The 21105-nt window shown below is 34.3% G+C and overlaps 1 protein-coding gene across 1 annotated transcript in view; it reads right to left on the reverse strand.

Moving 5' to 3' along the window:
* Positions 1–21105, reverse strand: part of TMEM161B (transmembrane protein 161B) — a 66056-nt gene that overhangs the window by 21793 nt on the left and 23158 nt on the right. Inside the window, exons 3-5 of the mRNA XM_065874324.1 lie at positions 14431–14514; positions 12215–12312; positions 8587–8743 (exon numbers count right to left, since the gene is read on the reverse strand). Coding sequence (XP_065730396.1) covers positions 8587–8743; positions 12215–12312; positions 14431–14514 — 339 coding nt within the window. The remainder of the gene's footprint in view (positions 1–8586; positions 8744–12214; positions 12313–14430; positions 14515–21105) is intronic.

The raw sequence follows: 21105 nt of genomic DNA on the forward strand, positions 1-21105 counted from the left end.
TAACATAATTTATACTTACATTGCTTTAAAGACCCAATTCTCATATTAAGAAAATGTCTTCTACACTGTAACATCTTGAAATTATTCAAAGATATTTTATAAATACTCTTTTGAGAAGGAAATACAAAGAAATCGCATTCTGATAAGAAATGTTGCCAAATTTTTTGCCAATATACATATCTAGTGTATAGTAACCTAAGGAATAAACACAGAGGTTTCACAGACGTTTTTCAAAAATTTTTCACAAAATGTACAATTACCTTTTTAAAATAGATCACGTTTCCACTCAACTAAGCAATTTCCATGTAAACTGCAAGTTTTCTAATATGTGAAAAATTATATTGTTTTTGTGACCACTAACAAAAAAAATAAAACCCTAACTTTTTTCCTATTCAAATGATTAAACCTAACACATCTAGTTTTCCATAAGAAAAGGCAAATGAAATACTCAAAACATTAAACTTGGCATTCTTAAACTTTGCTGAAGAGAAACCTAGAAACTATACCAAGAATCTGCTACAGAATGGACATTAAAAACAATAAAGTAATTCTTATGAGTTACCAAATAAAATCCTTGTCAAAATAATCTGATCTGTCGTCAAATGTTAAAAAAACAAAACAAAATTTGGGTAATTTTTAACTAAAACATTTTTTCATGTTTTCTTGGAGGTGAAGGTTCGATTACTTTTAGTTAAAATCCTCCCAGATATAAGCCAAAAACTACTATGCAACTTTAAAATCCATCCCACACAACAGCTTACAGCCAGCCTCAACCTAACCAGATTATGGAAAGAAATGATGGCCAAAGATTTTTGAAAGCATAAAAACAAAGGCTTTATTAAAAAATAAAAGCAAACAAACAAAAAACTATTAATTAATCTTCTGATTAAAATAGAGCAAAACAATCAAACTTACACTTACATTTTTAGATTCAGAAGGAAAATTATCATTTCCTAGCTAAAAGAAAAAAAAAGTCATACTTAACTATATATTAATAAACAGAAAAAGTCCTATCTCCCATGTAAGTTCTCTATGTAACGCTAGGTTTCTGACCTGAAAGGTGAATAATCTGACAGCACTAATGTCACAGAAGATCTCCAAAAGTTTGTTAAAGAATCAAGTTTTGACACAACACGCTATGTACAAATTTTCAAGACAAAAAAAGTACCTTTGCTCAAATTCAATAGCTTTGAATCTGTTCCTTTCTCACTAGGAAACATGATATCTTATGCAGTTCACTTCAGGGTTTAGTGTTTCGTTTTTCTTATTAATCTAAAGCAGAACATTTTTGTAAAGAATACAGTAATTTAGAATCGTTTAAGGAATTCAGAAGAGGTGACTAAGTTGCACTACTTTGCTGTAGTTGTCTATTTCTTAGAGCAAACAAATACAGCATTTAATTTGTAGACCTTTAATTTACAAATCTACATATAGAACTGAATATTTAACACAGAAAACCTTAGAATTTATTTCAATTTAAACCATTCACAACTTTTTGCTTTGTATAAAATTTGCATGTCTGGCAACCAAGACAAATTAAAATTTTAAAACATAGCCTTAAAAACATACATAATAGGGTTTTGTACCTTAAACCATCCACATTGTAAAATACAAGCACTGTGGAAATGTGACTAATGATCCAGTCCTTTAACCAAATATAATAGGACTACTGAGAAGCTTTATCACTCTTTGTAGAATAGCTTTCTTCTCACTCAAATTCACGTAATTGACTCAATATTACTCTACGATACAGCTTATTCATAAGAAAAGGTTCTTTTTTAAAAGAAATCCATCAGTTGTAGAATATTTTAATTTTTAAAAGTTTTACTTCCACCAAAGGATCGCTGGATTTTTTGCAAGCACCATTTTTACCTTTTTACTTTTCTTTATTCATAAATGAAAATTACATGCTTCATATTAGGAAATCAGTAGACATTTCTCCAGTGACTCTAAGACGTTATGGGCCATCATACAGGAAAGACAATTACTACAACCTCTCCATCCTCATTATAAGGCTTTCTTTACCCCTTACCTTCTACATACCATGTAACTTGGCATAAGTGGAACCGGAACACACAGACTTAGACAAATAGGTGGTTAGAATTACAAATGGGCAAGAGAGTAGAGCTGAGAATTTGTATGGGTTTAGGAGTAAGACTGGAAGCAGGAATCATAGCTTAGATGCATGTACAACTCAGTTGAAGCAGAAAGCAGAGCTGATGACAAGGGATGATGGGTCAGTTTTAGGTTCCAGGGTTCAAGATTTTAGTGTCACGTTTTAAAAAATCATTCTTGTGCTTTTAAAACTTTCAAGATTATGTAAAAATTATAACTGTTGTCCGACACAAGAATGTCAAATAAAACTGATGGGGGGAAAAAATGACCACAAAAATAAAACCATTTTCTTCCTCACTTTGAAGTGAACCAATTATTTACGTTATATGTGTCTAATTTGGGGACCACTTTAACAAAGGACATTTCATCAGTAACAACTGCAGAGAATTTCTGAGTCAACTGATGTATGTGTGACTCTGGAATTAAGTGGAGCCATTGTCCTATGTAATCAATGGAGACATGTGTTTGACTAATAAGTAGGCACATACAATAAGAAAATAAAGAGAAGCCAGACAGAGGTCACTGCACCTAGACTGTTCATAGGGTGTGAAAGGCATACCAGATATGTTATAACTAAGATAAAAGATAGGCTATTAACAGACTCTTCCTTGGTGTTCATCTGGATATCTGGCATTTAATTCTGGTTTCCTGCACGCCATTGAAGGCAGCAGGTCATTTTCTCACATGCTACAAGTTCGAAAGAAAATCATACACACAATTCTACTTTCCTTCTTCTTCTCTACCCCCTTTGTGGAGGGTCAAAGTTGGCAGAAAATAGCTTGGATTATAAAGCCCTTCACCAGTTTCTGTCTTCTCTGGGATGGAGAGACAGCCAGCTACTAGATTCCCGCAGGGATGCTATTGTTTGGTGCCTTTCACGAGTGTGCTACTTAAAACTAAGCAGAGCCAGTTCAGTGCTGAAGACTGTTTGGGACCTCTGCTCTCATATTATTAGGCATTACTGAGTGAAATGAAAGATAAAAATTTATTCACATAAACAATAATTTGAGTAGTTATTAAGAAGTACGTTTTTCTAATTTCTCTGGTAAGTAGGTATTAAGGGCTGTATCACATTAAATAAAACTGGGTATCAAGATACACGTTTCTACACAAATACATCATAGCTACAAACCATGAAGAGAATGAAGCAAAAACGAGAATATTCCATAATAAACAATATTTCAGAGAACATAAATACTCAAAGTATGAAAAAAGTAGCAAGACATACATTCAGCTAGTGCTAATTATCAAGTTAAAATATTTTTAGTGTGTTTCATATGACGATGTCTAGGGATGGTCTTTATTCTGACTGATATTTTCATATATTTAATACTATAGAACTAAATAGTAATATTTTAAATACTTGAATTTAATCTGCTCTTTAATTTGCTCTTGAATAAGTACAACACTGAATATCTGGGGATATTTCTCAACTGACACGCATGATCAGTATTTCTACCCAGTACAATATAAACCTTGTGAAGACATCAACTCTTAAGGCTTTGTTCTGGCTCTTCTACTCTAAATTATACCTAAATCAATCCAAAAAAGTCAGTAGAGAGATAGCACAGTGGTGTCGAATGTCAAATCATATCATGTATTTTAAATGGTATCCACTAACAGCTTTTTTTTTTTTTTTTTTTTTTGCGGTATGCGGGCCTCTCACTGTTGTGGCCTCTCCTGTTGCGGAGCACAGGCTCCGGACGCGCAGGCTCAGCGGCCATGGCTCATGGGCCCAGCCGCTCCGCGGCATGTGGGATCTTCCCGGACCGGGGCACGAACCCGTGTCCCCTGCATCGGCAGGTGGACTCTCAACCACTGCGCCACCAGGGAAGCCCCACTAACAGCTTTAAAAGACTGTTCAGCAGTCTCTGGTTGAAAATAAAAGATATAAGATATGTATTAATTCTGCTTACTCCCAAAATCTGACTAAATAAACTACACAGGAAGGAAAGTAAAACTCCTCCAAACAAAGAATAGGAAAAGAGATGACAGTAGAAAAAAATTTTCAACAAATTTTGGAAGACATGAAATAGATGGACAAGCAGTAACTGATTTAGGTTTCAGTTTTCTCTACTATGCTGGATCTACAGGGTGAGGAACCCAGTGAGAAGAAAGCCAATTAATTCATAACACATGATACAAACAAAAGTCAGGAATTGGGAGACAGCAGGTACCTCTGAAGGTAGGGTTGCAAAATGTATGAAAACAAGATGATTGGCTGAATGTCTGTATTAGTGTGATTAGACTTCCCAGATCTTCTGTCTTGCCTAATTATAGAGATTTGATGATGACTTTTCCCCAATTCTGGCAAAACCCAGAAGAATTAATTTTTAAAGATATTAAACCAGAGAAGATTGGGCTTGGGGCTATTATGTAAAACTCAGGGTGACAATGAAGAGCTGAAAACAAATGGTAGGGGGAGGACTCAGACATGCAGTTAAATTAACGCCTGCACAATGAATGTTGAGTCTCAGAGCCTTCTTCCCCAATCAGCTCTCTTAACACTGGTTGTCAGACTTAGATCCCACAGATGGGAGAATGGACAATTCTTCTCTGGAGAAAACGATAGGCCCAACAACCAGCAGACACTGATATTTAGAGGTTCCCGAAGAATACTTCCAGGTCTCTATTCAATCATCCACTAAAAAGTCTACCAATCAACAAGCTCCAGCCACGTGCACAAAACTTCCAGTTTTTAACCCCTCCTTCTTGAATATAAACAGGTACTCAAAGACCACAAGACATTCAAGAACAATCTTTAACACAGTAGAGATTGAAACAAAAAAGGGGGAGGGGCTTCCCTGGTGGTGCAGTGGTTGAGAGTCAGTGACCAAACCAAAGAAACTAAATCAACTCAGAGCAAAAAGATACTTGGTGGAAGGAAAACTTTTACAAAATCTATCAATATCTCAAATATACATGAGAAGATAATGTAATCTTAAAACAAGTATGGGACTTCCCTGATGGTGCAGTGGTTAAGAATCCGCCTGCCAATGCAGGGGACACGGGTTAAAGCCCTGGTCCAGGAACATTCCACATGCCGCGGAGCAACGAAGCCCATGTGCCACAACTACTGAGCCTGAACTCTAGAGCCCGTGAGCCAGAACTACTGAGCCCACATGCCACAACTACTGAAGCCCGCATGCCTAGAGCCTGTGCTCTGCAACAAGAGAAGCCACTGCAATGAGAAGTCCGTGCACCACAACGAAGAGTAGCCCCTGCTCGCTGCAACTAGAGAAAGCCCGCACGCAGCAATGAAGACCCAACACAACCAAAAATAAATAAATAAATATATATATATATATTTTTTAAAAAGTATGACCCCGTGAGGGGTGGGGGATAGAAACAGAAGAAAAAGAAGACTTGAAAATTAAAAATTATAGCAGAAATTAAAAACAAAAATTTAATTAAAGGGTTGGAAAAAACTCCTAGAAAATTAAAATATAAAAATATAAACATTTTTTGAGAGACAGAAGATAAGCACCTTAGAGAACCAGTCTAGGAAATCTAATATCTGAACAATAAGCATTCAGAAACACAGAAAATAAAGAAAAGGAAATCACAAATAAAATAATTCAAGAAAAATTTCTAGAAGTCAAGAATATGAGTTTCCAGATTGGTGAAGTCCCAGCACAATGGATGAAAACAGATCCTCAACAGAAGGCATATCTTCATAAAATTTCAACATACCAGGTAGCCAAAGAAAAAACAGTAAAGATTCCATAGAGGGGGAAAATATTGGACATATGAAAAATCAGAAATCAGAAAGGCAACTGGAATCCTTGAAGAGCAAGAATGGAACTTCAAAGACAGAAAAATAATGCCTTCAAAACTATAAAGAGAATGATGTAAAACCTGGAATTGCATTCTCAATCAAAGGATCGATTAATTTTCAGGCAGGGTAAAAATATTTGCAGGTGCGTGAAGTCACAAAAAATGCATTTCCCACACAACCTTTCTGAAGATAATACTGAAGGATACGCTCCACCAAAATGAGAAAGTAAACCAAGTAAGAGGCAGACATGGAATATAAGAAAAAGAGTCCCAGTCTGAGACATGTAAAGAGAATCCCTAAGAAGATAATAACTGGTGCTTCCAGGGGAATAGCTGTGTATCAGTTGGGAAACTTAACCAATCCAGAACAGGGCCTATCTGAGGGCTCCCAAAGAACTCTCTCCAGGCAGATGAAACTGACATACCACCTGATGTTTCTGAACATACTGAGCTTGCAGTTGAATTAACAATATGTACAAAGAAAACAATGCAAATGAAAAGGCAAGTATTTATCTGTGAATAGCATTTACATGATCATAACATAAATAATGAATATTTCCTTAAAATATGACATTACTATAGTCAGAAGATAAGGTGAATGGGAAATGATCAATGGTAGGTGACAACCCAGGCAGATGTGCTAAGTCCTCCTTTCCAGAGTGAAATGACAATATTTAAAGCCTAAAATTAAAATCAGGCAGTGGCCTTGTATGCATATGGAAATATGGATATAAACATCAAACAGAAAGGAGCTAGAAAAAGTTGCCTCCGGACAGGTGGAAATTTAAGAGAGAATATTTAATTTCAATAAAAAATTTTTTAAAATATAACAAAAATATTGCCCAGTATTAAAGGAAATGAGTTTCCAGCTGAAAAAGCTAAACCTAGAACTTAACACAATTAATGATGAAGTTTCAGAATACCGTAAGGATTCCGGTGAAAGAGAAAAAGCTTCTGGAGAGTGAATGTGAGTGGGGGGAGGGGAGGCATATGCCAAGAGCAAGACGGCATCCAATTTCTTAGAATTTGTACTGAGCCAAAATATAAACTGAATATGGGGAAAAAAAAATAAAGATAACTCAGGCATGCAAGATTTCCAAAAATAAAAAATATACCACACTTTCTAAAGACACTATAGGAGAATGCACTCTGCCAAAACAAGAGAGTAAACCAAAGAAGAGGAGATGATGTTATCCAAAAAGGGGCACAGGGAATTCTTGGGAAGATAGTGAAGGAAATCCCAGGATAACAGATACACAGGAAGCTGAGAGAACTGAGGGCTCTAGGATATTTCCAAGGAAAAACAGAATAGAAATGATGCTATCTGGCAGCCACTATGGAAAACAGTATGGAGGTTCCTCAAAAAACTAGAACTACCATATGAACCAGTAATTCCACTCCTGGATATACATCCAGAAAAAACAAAGACACTAATTCAAAAAGATAAGTACATCCCACTGTTCATAGCAGCACTATCTACAGTAGCCGAGATATGGAAGCAATCCAAATGCCTATCAACAGACAAATGGATAAAGAAGATGTAGTATACATATATACATACATATACATATACACACACACAAAATGGAGCATTACTTGGTCAAAAAAAGAATGAAACTCTGACATTTGCAGCACTGTGGACGGACCTAAAGAATATTATGCTTAGTGAAATGAGTTAGACAGAGAAAGACAAATACTGTATGACATCACGTATATGTGGAATCTAAAAAATAATACAAAAAGGGAATTCCCTGGCGGTCCAGTGGTTAGGACTCCGAGTTTCCACTGCAGGGGGCGTGGGTTCGATCCCTGGTCGGGGAACTAAGATCCTGCATGTCGAGCAGCATGACCAAAAAAAAACAAAAACAAAAACAAAAACCAATGAATGTATTATGTAAAACAGAAACAGACTCACACATATAGAAAACTAGTGGTTACCAAAGGGGAGAAGGAAGGGAGGAGGAGCAAATTACAGGTATGGGATTAAGAAATACAAACTACTATGTATAAAATAGATAAGCAATAAGGATACACTGTATAGCACAGGAATGGAGTATAACCTGTAAAAAATGCTGTACATCTGAAACTAATAGAATACTGTAGATCTACTATACCTCAATTTAAAAAAAAAAGAAATGATGTATCTGAACTACTGAGGTTTAGAATTCTGTAGGAGAGTTTAGCTTCGATACAAGAAGAATAGAAAATTGTTCAAGGAGGGTAATGATACTACAATGCTTAACTATCAATAATATTTTCATAGGTATAACTAAAACCAACTACTGATTTAAGTAAAAAGCTGTCTCCTTAGTATTTGGAAAGAAAAGAAGGAAAGGAAGGGGGAGAAAGATGCAATAATACCTAAAATTAAAGAAATACCATTATCACGTAAGATTTAAACATATGGAAGGAAATCTCAAAAGAAATACCTAAAAGAGGTAAAAGTGGCTCCTCTGTGACATGAGTCAGACAGGAAAGGGAAGGCAGAGAACTGGTATCTTTCCTTGTATTTCACTTTTGAAACTATTTACCTCTATTTTGAACATTTTCTTCAACTAAATAAAGAGGATTTCAACAAAGAAAAATTCTCTAATGATCTAAAATCCTTTTTAAGTCACAGACGAGATCTAATGGTGTTAGCTGTAAAAGGAAAACAAATTCATAAATTAATATTAATGATGTTTTGAAGGATACATTGCAAAAGACAAAACAAGCAGGCACCAGACTAAGCTGATATTCATTTCCTGTGTGGGCTTCATAAAATTGTAGTAGACTTCAGTTATTAGATACACAACTGTAGCAGCCACTGTGAAATCCACCAGCCACTGATATTCTGGAAAGTAATGCAATGCTGAAAAATAAAGGTGTAAGAAAGAAAGCTTTACTTAACCTTTCATAAACAGCTTAGGAGGATTTATCTATAATTAACTTCAAACATGTTAGATTTTATTCTGTTTGATGATTTGCAATGTAAGGTTTGCAAATACGAGAATCTAAAAATGCAGGAAATAGATCAAGAATGTTGGCAACCAAAACTAAATTTTAATACCTCATAAGTTAAATAATTAAAATAAACCTGAAATGATTACCAAAAATTATTTAAATTGTTGTTAAAAATAAATGATTGAAAAATGAGTTGGTATTTTTTAACTACTCAGCTTCTACAGAAATTATAAATCACGATTTTTTTAAAAGAATCTGAGCTATAATATTTTAGCTTTAGAATACAACTTGATGTAGAATACTACAGGTTTATTTATATTCATTTCTGTGAAGCAAGAGTTGAACATTATGTCACATTTATTAACCATACTAACGGAGGATTAGTAATTTTGTGAGTTACTGCAGATTAAAATAATAAATTAAATAAATGTACTTTTTATTCTCTCTTCTACTCCTACAAGAAAAGCTGATGAAATGCCTGTCAATTTTCCATATAGCCATACTACTTCAACAAACTATTCACTGACATTAAAATTAGCATTGTCTGAAAGTAAGTATAATTCAATCCCCTTTTCTTCTCAAATATGCTGGTTTACTTCTGCCAGGGGGCAGTCTAAAATATCAACATCATTTTGTAGAAGGCCTCCTAAAAATGTGGAAATATATCACATACTAAAATAGCATTTCCTACATTCTCACTGGCACATAATAAAATGATCTACATTGCTTTGGAAAAATTTTAGTTGTAAAATGTAACACCTGAGGATATTTTGAAATCAGAATTTACAGAAAAAATGTTTTAAAAATAAAATACCACTCAAAATAAGACTTATTTAAAATATCAAAACAAACTAACCAATCTTACATTTCTATGAGGTGACAGCAAAAATTCCAAATCCTTTTATAATTGGGTAAATTATTTGTTTGCTTCAACTTAATTTAACAACACTTAATTTGCCTTCAAGTTATTTTAACTGCTTTAGCTTTTTTGCTGTATTACACCTAATAGCTTCTGAACATCACTCTGAAAGATACACCCTACAGTGGTTGCAAATTCCTACTCTGTAGATCTCCCTCCTCCCCTCTAAGGTCACTCAGTGGAGCTTTTTAAATAACTTTCTGGAAGGATAGCAGAGAAATGGATGGAACAGACAGACAAATATCTGTTTAACTAAAAGTTTTCAGTTTTTATTAACAAAAGTTAAAGTAAATGTTCCAATTCTCCATGCCTGCCCGCACTCACACAGGCTTCCCTCAGGGAACTCATTCACAGCAAACAGCCAAGTGACATTCAAATGTTCTTACATTCTTTAAGAGGTTCTTGCAATAGAGAGCTAATACAAATTGAGAGACTATAAGATAGTTATTGGGATATCAATAATATATACATTCAACAAAAGAACAAATTATATATTCTTGGCTATCCATTTAACTCAAGTATTATATTCTTCTTTCTGTATTCAATAATGTAATTATATACATGCTTCTCATAGAATATTGGAATACAAAAAAACTGAGAGTTCATCAATCCCAGTGGTTTGCACTAACCTTCTGAGAGTCCCTAAAGTTCAGGCAGAAAACCTTCTACTTTTACCTAAACACAGACACAGAGCATGCAATCATGGATGATTACATAAATATAAATAAAAATCTCTCTGTTATTCTGATTAACTACAATGATCTTAATGTTATGTGACCAGTTGTTTAACTAGTACCATTTGCAGTTAGTTCTCAAAACTGTAAAAGTAAAACAAAATACTGAATAAGCTGAAACCATATTACCCCTAACTTCAATTTTTTAAGTTTATTTAAATAGCCTAATTCTCACTAAATGGCTCTACCACATTCAGTGTGTAACCCTGGTCAAGTTATTTAACTCCTCTATCTAATGAGCTAAAAAAAAAAAAGTCAATAACAGTTACATACCTCATAGAACTGTGAGGGCAAGTTTATACAAATAAAGTACTTATAACAATGTCTGATAAGTACTCAATTTAAACTATTATTACGGTTAATTAGCTGATAACTATTCAATAAACATTAATTAGTAAAAATAACAAAAAATTGTCTTAGAAATCAGGAAACGTGTATAAGTATTCTTGTACAAGTAAGCACACATATAGGATTAATAAAACAAATGGGACAACTAATCAGAAAGTTCAAGTGCTTTTACATGTTTTAAATTTTGCATGAAAAATATTTAAAAAGAAAAAAGAGGATGACATAACCAGTCTCAACAGTCTGAATGACACCAGACAACTGATTTATATTGTTCCTCACTGACATTTTCTAGGACACCCTTTCCATATATATACATACAATCTTTGTAAATGTAGAATCGATTTTCAAATGTATTGAAGCCACCTTGTATCACAAAATAATTCTTTATGAGATGCTTAAATGAATCTATTAAGGTTTTTCTGAGGTGGTATCATTTAACCCAAGAAGGACCAAATTACATAATGATACATTACACAACATTACCAAAATTACTTTTTTAAATGTGTTATTTTAATTCCTCACTTATCATGTAAACCATTAGTTCTCAAACCTAGTCAAAAAAAATCAGAACCACGTGGAACATTTTAAAAAATACAAATTCCCAGAAGCCAGTCTAGATTTACTGAATCTCCAAGGGTAGGTATGGGGGTATCTTTATTTTTAAAGAACTGCTTAGGTGATTCGGACATTCAGCCAGGTTTGAAAACTAGTGTTCTAAACAATATCACCTTAGATGCCTTTCTCTTCTAGGATCTGGATAATTTCATATAAATTTCATCTTCAATTTAAAGTCATTATAGTTATTATACAATTATAAACGCTGATATACAGGGAAAAAATTGAATGACTTATTCAGAGATATCCAATGGGTAAAAATAAATCTTGAATAAAGTTTTCTATTCCTAATTCCTAATCTAGTTCATCATACTAAAACCACTTTCCTTTCCACTAAGTGCAGCATAAAGTTGAACTGTTGTAAATACAGGTAGTTTAATACAAACATACAAATGCATTTCTGCAAGCAACACTATAAAACAAGTAAACTGGTATAGATGACAATTTAGAATAAAATTTGAGATACTGAAAACTGACTGTAATCTCAACATAAACAAAAACTGTGTAACAAACTTGTGTAAGACAGCCTCTTCTAAAAAATGGGAAAAATAAGGCTTACTACAAGTTAGGTGGATAGAAAGACAAATTCAATTCAGATGAAGTCATTCTGAGCTTCTAAAGCTCTGAGAAAGATTTCAATCTATATAATGGACTTAATGATTAGGAAAACAAACAAAAAAATCTAACAACAGTAGATAAAGTACTTTCACTAGCATAATATAAAACTGAGATTTACAGAACACTTTACCCAGATTTCCCTTACCTAAAGTATCCACTTCTGTAACTGACTTTGTTTCTAGATGGAGATCAATATCCTTTGGAATGGTTAGTGGCTTACTTTCAATGTGACCATTATATTTCCTATAAAAATCAGACAAGTGACACAGAAAACAAGTTACCCTCACTGTTATTCAAGTGTTTGTATCAAACTAACTACAAATGAGGTTATAAACTTCACAGCGAAAAAGAAGAACTTCTAATATTTCATCAAAAAGGACGTAAGGCACTCAAAAGTAGTTTTTAAAAGGGGAACTACAAAATATGGATGTAAATTATTATGAGAATATACAGATTACCAATGAAAGAGTTACCTAAACTAGTGACAGAAGCAAAACCTTGACTGCTAGCTTAGCACTGCACCCCATTTTTTCTGCTCTCTCTTCTGTAGATTTAAAGACAGCCCTAACATCTCTTTCCTTAGGCACAAGAGTAAAAGGAAATGAAGACAAAATGCATTTCACTTTGAAATTATACACGTACACACACACATACACATAAACAGACCTGTAGATATAAACAAGTCAGAGCTGAAAAAATATATTAAGACTTATGTGCATGAGAAATCCTGAAATGTGAAAGGCTAGCTCAGAGTTGCTTTTACTAAGAATCATGGATGGAGGAAAACAACAGAATTCTTCAGGTGCATGTGTATTATTTCCAAATTTAATTTTTAAACACAATCAAACATAAATCAAAAGCAATAGACTTTCAGTAACAATAATTATAGTAACAAGAAACAATTTCGCATTTGTTCTTGATTAAATATAAACTGGGAAAACCTCAGTAAAAATTTTAATTCATGTCAATAAATCAAATAATAATTATTGCTACTAAAACAGAATAGTGTTGTTAGTGCATCTTTCTGTAAACATAAAGCATTTTCAACATATAAAAATTATTGTAAAAATAACAAAATTATTGACAAGGCATATAATAAGAATTTAAGTGTTTATAGAATAAATACTGTACTACATAACTAAGTTTTACAAATGTTGACTATGGTAGCTGTGAAAAGGCAAATGTGGAATAGTTAAAAAGAAACACAGAAACTAAAAACTGACCTGGATTAAAATCCTGATTCCTAATAGTTAAGTGAACTTGAACAACTCATTTAACTTCTTTGATCAACAGCTTCCTCATTAGTAAAACATAAATTAAATTACAGTGACTATTTAGGGTTACTGTGTGGATTAAATAAGACTGTGTAAAAGTGTTTTGAAAATTATAATATTAGGCAGAAATATTTTATTAAAAAACATAACCACTGGAATACAGAGAAGGAGGATTTGCACTTAATATTCCAATGAGCTTCAAGGTATATTTGTAATGATAAGTGAAAAAGAAAATGGTAGCAAGATCAGAAAAGACAGTCTTTTCAAACTTCCAATTTCATGTCAAATGATCATTAATCTTCAAAGAATTTTTTTTAGCATCCATAAATCCATTAGCCCACATTAATAGAATTTTTATGATATACATGAGGAATTTGGTGACAACATGTTGTCACTGACATTTTATAATATATTAGGATCACAGAATCAGAACCTAAGAAGTCCTCCCCAGCTAAGGAAACTAAGGCCCATTTAGAGAGGCTAACTAACATGCACTTTCCTTGAAAATTCAATATAAATAGGGATACAAAATTTTAAAGCTGGAAGAATCTTTCACAGCTACTATGTTTGGTCCTTCTACTTCACAGATTAGGCTGCTGTGGTCTATTCAGTGAGGTTTATTAGCAGGCAGTTTTCTTCAGAAACTTTAAGTATAATATTCAAGAGCCTAATGGGACCTAAGAAGTTAATACTGTCCACCCCTTTTATTTAAAAAATGAGAAAACAGAGGTAAAAAGCAAATGAATTTGCCCAGTATCTGAGTGGTAACAAAATCTGGAAAAGAACCCAGACCAACTGGTATCTTTAAATGAGTTGTAAAGACATGGGTTACAGGTCTCCCCTATTCAATCCCCCACTAACAATTCTTAAGTAAAATAGTCACTTTTGTGCTTATATATTAGATTAATACACACTGGGTGCTCTTAAAGGGTGATTCAATATTATTTTAGATCATGAATTTTGATCTCAGATTTACCAACTGTTTATAGCATAATCTGTAAATGTTCCTTTAACCAAAGTATCAAAATATATTTACATAAATTCTATTAAATATTTGACACCTTACAAGCTTGACAGTATAACTTACCTATCTTTTCTGCTTTTCCCTTTTTGCTGCTTTCCTGCAAGAATTCTTAATTCTTCTTCTGTAGGATGTTGATACCATCGCAAACTAAGAAAAAAGTAATTCTTTTAAATAAAGAATTAGGATCACCAGAATTATTCACTTATTCTACAAATATTTGAGTTTCCTAATTGTGAAGACACTGCAGGGAAATATCAGGTGAAAAACTCTAATCTGAATCAGATACTACTGCTTAAGTCTTAAAAGGTTTAATTCAAATCCAGCAACCACTTACCAGCACTTACTAGATGCCAGACCCTGCAATGTTGTTTGTAGGTATTTTTCTTACAACTGACAGTGTATTAATATATATTAAGATCAAATTGGCTTACTTTAACAAACCCTGCAGGCAAGCTGACAGAAGCACATTAGAATTCTCCACCCATTACACAGAAGGAATTGTTACTTGTCTTAAAAAGAGAGTCCTTTGAATGACCTCAGAACTACAAAGTAGTCTTTGCTTTCCTTTTCTTTCTTTCCTCCCTTTAATTTAGTTGGAGAATTCGCGAACTTTATGTGTATAAGGATTCAAGTGAATTGCTGTATTTACAAAGCCCTTTACTCTTGGCTATAGCTAATCCTCTTCAGTTAGGGCTCCAAAAACAACTGACTGTATTTATTACCCCCACCAGCCAGTCAAAACAGCCAAACAAGTCATTGTTATTCCTTCCCAAGCCCCCACCTGGTCATTCTCAATTTCCTGTCTCACGTGAACTTTCTGCCGGCCACCTAAATTTGATATTTGGGTTTTACCTTCAATATGCCCTTTCCACATATTATCATTAATTTGGTTCTTTAACTCTTAAAATTCTAAACTTGCCTACTTCCCTGAAAGGACCTTAGTTCAGCGTATCTTCCTCTCTAGCTCTGACTATGGCAAACCTCCCCTTCCTTTCCCCTGGACTAAAGGCATTCTGATCCCACCTTTATTTTTTCGTAATGCAAATCCTATCAAGGTATATATGCCTGTGTAAATCCTTTCCAAGACTCCTCACAGAGTAAAGCAGTGAGTAAGGCAGTTAGGCAAGGACTCTGACCAAGGTCCTGCTGTTATTAAAAAGAAACAAGACACCTAGTATTGATAGATCTTTCAAGTTTTCAGCCACAAAAATCTAGATTTTTTAAGTGAAATACCCCAATTTTTAAAAAGTGCTACCGCTGATTTGCTGTTTTAAAAATACTGCTGAACTGGCAATTTGAGTAATAACTCGATATTTAATGATGTAAAGAAATTATTGTTAAAAATTTTTTGTTGTAATAATGGGATTATAGTAATTTTTTAAAAGCTCATATATTTTAGAGATACACACTGAAATATCTACAAATGAAATAATAATAATATTTGCTACAAAGTAATGTTGGGGGGAAGCAGAGATGAAGGGGAGCATAGATGAAACAAACTGGCTACCAGCTATTGTGATGAATACACAGGAGCTTATTTGTTATATATTCATGATATTATTCTGTCTATATTCGTTGTATACGTTTAAATGCTTGCATTAAAGCTAAAACACACATTACAAGGCCAAATATAGAGTTTGTGACCTCCTATTTTCACAGCCTTTTACAATCTGACTACTGTCTGCTTCGCCAGACTCACCTTCAAGAATTCTCCTTTTGTACATGACATTCTACCTAGACTAAATGACCTTTATTCCACAAATTCTTTCATCCCTTGGCATTTCTGCATATGTTCTTCTCTCTGCTTGTGAACACCTATGCTACTACTGGGAAACTCCTAATTTACCTTTGATGGTTTATAAGGCAGTCTCTCTGTGGTATAATAAAGAATATACCTGGTCATTGTCCCCATTTCTTGGCACAGTTTAAAAAGCCCTTGAAATTTTCTGAGTGATAAAGGAGTCTTTGTTATGCTAATGTGGTGACTCAGGGGGGACCTCTAGATAGCTTCTGGAAGGGAGGCAGGTCACCAGAAATACCAACCACATGATTAGAGTTGAAACTCTCATCCAGCTGACCTCCAAGGAGAGGAAGGGGGTTGAAGATTAAGTTCAATCACGTGGCCATTGATTAAAAATCATGCCTATGTAATGAAACTCCATAAAATCTCTGGACACCGAAGCTCAGAGGAGCTTCCTAGCTGTTAAACACACTAAAGTGCCTGAAGGGTGACATGCCCTGATTCCACAGGGACAGGACATGGAAACTGCTCCTTCCCAAACGCCATCCGATGTGTAATCTTTATAATAAAACTGTAATCACTGCACTTTCCTGAGTTCTAGTTGTTATACAGAATTATTGAACCTGAGGGGGTCATGGGAACGCCCTAATTGGTAGCCAGTAGCTGGTTGTCAGAGTATGGCCCAGGGATCCAAAGATTGCAGCTGGCATCTGAAGCCTGGGCACTCTTATGGAGGACTTTGCCTTTAACCTGTGGGATCTGTGCTAACTCCAGGTAGTTAGTGTCAAAATTGATTTGCAATTGGTATCAGACCAGTTAGGTTAAAATGGAATATTCCCCTAGCTGACAGATTCTTGGAGTGAACATTTTATGACTTACTTGTTTTTGTATACTTCAAAACTAGTACAGTGACTGGCATATAGTAAGTGCTCAAAAAGGATCAATGAATGAATTCAGTTTTCCTCTTAGTTTAAGGGTTTTAAAATAAAATATATATATCCCAACCCAACATTCCCTAAACTATACTTAACACGGGTAAGGAGGCACTTCCTGAAATTTCGATTGAAGTCCAGAATTTTAACTTACAGTCGATTCTTGTTATTCGCGGTAGTTATGTTCTATAAAGTCGCCGCGAACACTGAACCATTGTTCCTAGGGGAAATACAGGGTTAGGTTCCCACGAGCCTCTGGTCACAACATCTTCATCAATCAATCAATACCCACCCTTGTTTTATGTGTGTTTCTGTTTAAAGTACCTTATTTAATATATACTGTTGATTCACTAATATTAAATTCATGGCCAACAGTAATAAAACTCATGCGTGAGCAAAGCTTTTCTAATAACTGTAATCGTAAGTATAGTATTTTCCTGATTTCTGTGAATATTTCTAGTGAATTCTCTCTATAAGGCACATCACAGCCTTCTTGTGCTTAGGAACACTAGATATCAAGCACTTCAGCACTACATGTGGGGGCCATTTTAAACAGCGAAGTCACCAACAAAAAGCAAAAAGATGAAAAACATGGCACTAAATAGACCACAAAAAGGATATGTGTTTACAATATGAGAGGTACAACAAGAAGGCCTCAGCTAGGAACCTGGGCCTCAGCTGGGAACAGGCCACTCAAATTTTTTACCACTCTGCATATGTCTATAAATGACCTTGAAAGCACCACAAGTATGGGTTTTGGGGTTACAAATAAATTTTAGCAAGTAGGCAAATCACAAGTAGAGCATCTACAAATAATGAGGATTGACTGTATAACATTTAGGAGAACACATAAGCAATAACTCATTTATAAAGACTAAAATTAGTTGTTTATTTCTTTGAGAAATAATTATCAGTGAAAGACTCTTAGTACTATAGGAAAACTTAAGTTACATTTAGAGTCCTGTAATAATAAAATATTATAAGACCCTTACATTTTCTAGGACCAACTTTCTTTTAAAATATTCTCAAACTTGTTTAATCTTATTTTGTGAATCCATTTTTCTAAAATGAACTGCATTTATTATGTTCAGGTCATCTTCATTAGTAACAATTACTGTTCAAAGCTAGAATCTAAAAGTACTGAGTGATCTCAGGGACACTTCCAGTCTGTTACTCATCTATCTATCCATCTACCCATTCATCCGTCCACCCATTGATCTATCAGACATTTATGTAGCCCACTACGGTCAAGTACTCTGCCAGGCAACGGAGATATAATCACCCATAACAAAGCCAAAGTCCCTGATTTCTTGATGTTTATATTTCAGTTGGGGCAGAATTTAACCAATGTTTAAAAAGACAAACATCATATACTGGATACTACACAAAAGAATAAAATACTTAGTGAGAATGAGAGACAAGCCTTAAGGTATTAGGTTACAAAACCTCTCTGAGATGACATTTGCCCAGCAAACTAAAGAATAAGAATGGAGTGTGAGAGCATTCCAGGCAGAGAAGAGTATGTCCAAAAGCACAAAAGCATGAAACAACTCAGAACAATGCAGTAAACCAAAAGGGCAAGGAGGCAGTAGCACCATGTACAAGGAGAAACACATGAGGGAGGCTGAAGAGATAACAGGGAACAGGTCATGCAAAGCCTCTTGGGTCCATACGGAGTGTAGATTTTATGCTAAAATAATGGTTTCAAAGCAAGAGAAATAACTTGATTTACATTTTAAGATTTCTTTTACTGCTCTGTGAATTAGAACAAGGCAAGAATAGCACGGAAATATATTTCAGAATCAACAGTTCTTGTAAGGTAAGGAATGGAAAGAAAGGATGGAATGAAGGATAATATTTACACTTCTGATTTGAGGAAGATGGTGGCACATTTTCTGACATGGAGTAGAGCAGGAAGAAATCAAGAATTTAAACATGCTGAGTTTTTAAGTACCTATGAGACATGAAGTGAAAATATCAAGAGGGCTACTGTATATTAGAATCAAGAGCTCACAGATAACCTGGGGCTATTACATAATTGTGGTATTTAAATCCACAGGCATGAATAAGGTCACCTAAGGGGGAAATAACTATTTAGAAGGCTAAATAGTTAATAAGGAAGTGGGAAAATCGAGTTCATGACAAGTATGTAACAAATTCAGCGTTGATGGAAAACAGGGAAATAGGCCCAAAACTAAGGAATAGATATGGGAGGGGCTTTGTTTTTTAAGAAGGAAGGGAGGCAGAGTTGTGACTCTTATTTGTTGTTGCTATTATTTTTAATGGGAGACCTTAAAAAAAAAAAAAGTGTGCTAACAGGAATAATCCAACAGAAAGGAAGCAATTAATGGCAAAGAAGAGAGGAAAGGGCCAAAGAAAAAAAGTCAGGGTGAAGGTTAGAGGGAATGGGATATAGATCACAAATGCTGGAGTTAGGTCTTGATAGCAGGATACCTCCTCCATAGGCCAAAATTAAAATATATAAACATTAAAAAAAACAACAAAGAGAGGCTGCACGTGTAACTAGGGTTGTGGGTTTGATGGCATGAAGATGAGAGCGACAGGCTCCAGTTTCAAGAGCTTAGAGTGAGGCTGAGGCAGGCATGTATAAATGAAGAGAGGATTTGGGTTGAAAAAGCTGTCTGAGAAGTGGAACACACAAAGACTGACAGGTAGCATGTAGTAGCCATCTAAGGACATGGATTCAAAGTAAAACCTAAAGGTACAGTTGCACAATTTTCTTCAACAGTCAATGCTTCATACACAGTTTGATTTCATATCATATGATTCCCATCTACTATACTTTAAGTTCTGGTCTCAATTTTTGGTCTTTTCCTTAGCAAAATGACTTGCAATCTGCTTGCCCCTGATGCACTAGGCCTTTCAAATATGGGCTTAGAAGACAGATATAAAAGTTTATCAGCCTTAGATTCGATGCTAAATAATGGTTACAAAACCACAATTAGAGAAAAATGCTTTATGTTAAGCAAAAGAAGCATGATGTAAAATTACACATGAAATAATCACATCCATGAGGGGAAAATATGAATAGAAAAAATTAGACGGAAATACAACAAAATTTACACAGAGATTGTCTTTAGCTGAGAGTAATATAGTTTGCTACCTCTTATTTTTCCTTTTTATCAATTTACCATCTTTTTCTACATCATAGGCATGTATTGTGTTAGTAATAGAAAAAAATTTAAAAACAGTAAGTATTAATAGAATCTCACTACGAAACTGAACCTCTTACATTTAAGTTAAATTGTGTTTTATGACATATGCTTTGGCTATTTTCACTTATATTCAGACTGTCAGCAGTGTCTCAGATAACAAAGCCAACTTGGTGTTATACTCCACTAAATCACTGAAATAATTTTTCAATAATTTTCTTGCATAAACCTCTTACATAAAGTAATATCAGGCTACAACCTTTCTTACTAAGGCAGTTCAAGAGCACTGAAAAAACATATACCAGAAAATACAGAATGTACTGACCTAGATTCTTTAAAAAAAATTTAAGCAGCGATGTCATTTCAAGCAAACTACTTAAAAATTTTTCAGAAGTAACAATTTCAGAAATTTAAAATGAAAATCTGAACATGAACAAATATGGAAAAGCTTAGTATTGAGAGAAAGCTAAAAAAAACTTTAACACATAAATAATCATACAAAACTCTTTCACAACATAGGCCACAACATAGTTTTAGTCTCCATTCTAAATCTCTAAATAATAATTTAGAAGTGAGAAAAAAAAAAAAACTAAGGGAAAACAAACACCACTTAAAACCTAGAAAACCTTTCAGTACAAGTAACTAAAATATCATTTATTATACATATACATTCTCTTGTTATTTATTGGAAACTTTACTAGAATATCATGACATTCTGGAGCTGGAAGTTAAGACAGCTAAGGGAGGAAAGCAAGGACTCAGGCATTCCTTAAGGGCAGTAGCTTAAGGTTTAAACCTTTCCCTTAGGTCATAGGTCCCACCTACTGTGCATTTGAATAGTAGGTTTCTCTCACCAAAGGGAATTTGCAAATTCTTGGATCAGGCAACAGGC

This window comes from Phocoena phocoena, chromosome 3 (genome assembly GCF_963924675.1).
Source record: "Phocoena phocoena chromosome 3, mPhoPho1.1, whole genome shotgun sequence".
Classification (NCBI taxonomy): domain Eukaryota; kingdom Metazoa; phylum Chordata; class Mammalia; order Artiodactyla; family Phocoenidae; genus Phocoena; species Phocoena phocoena.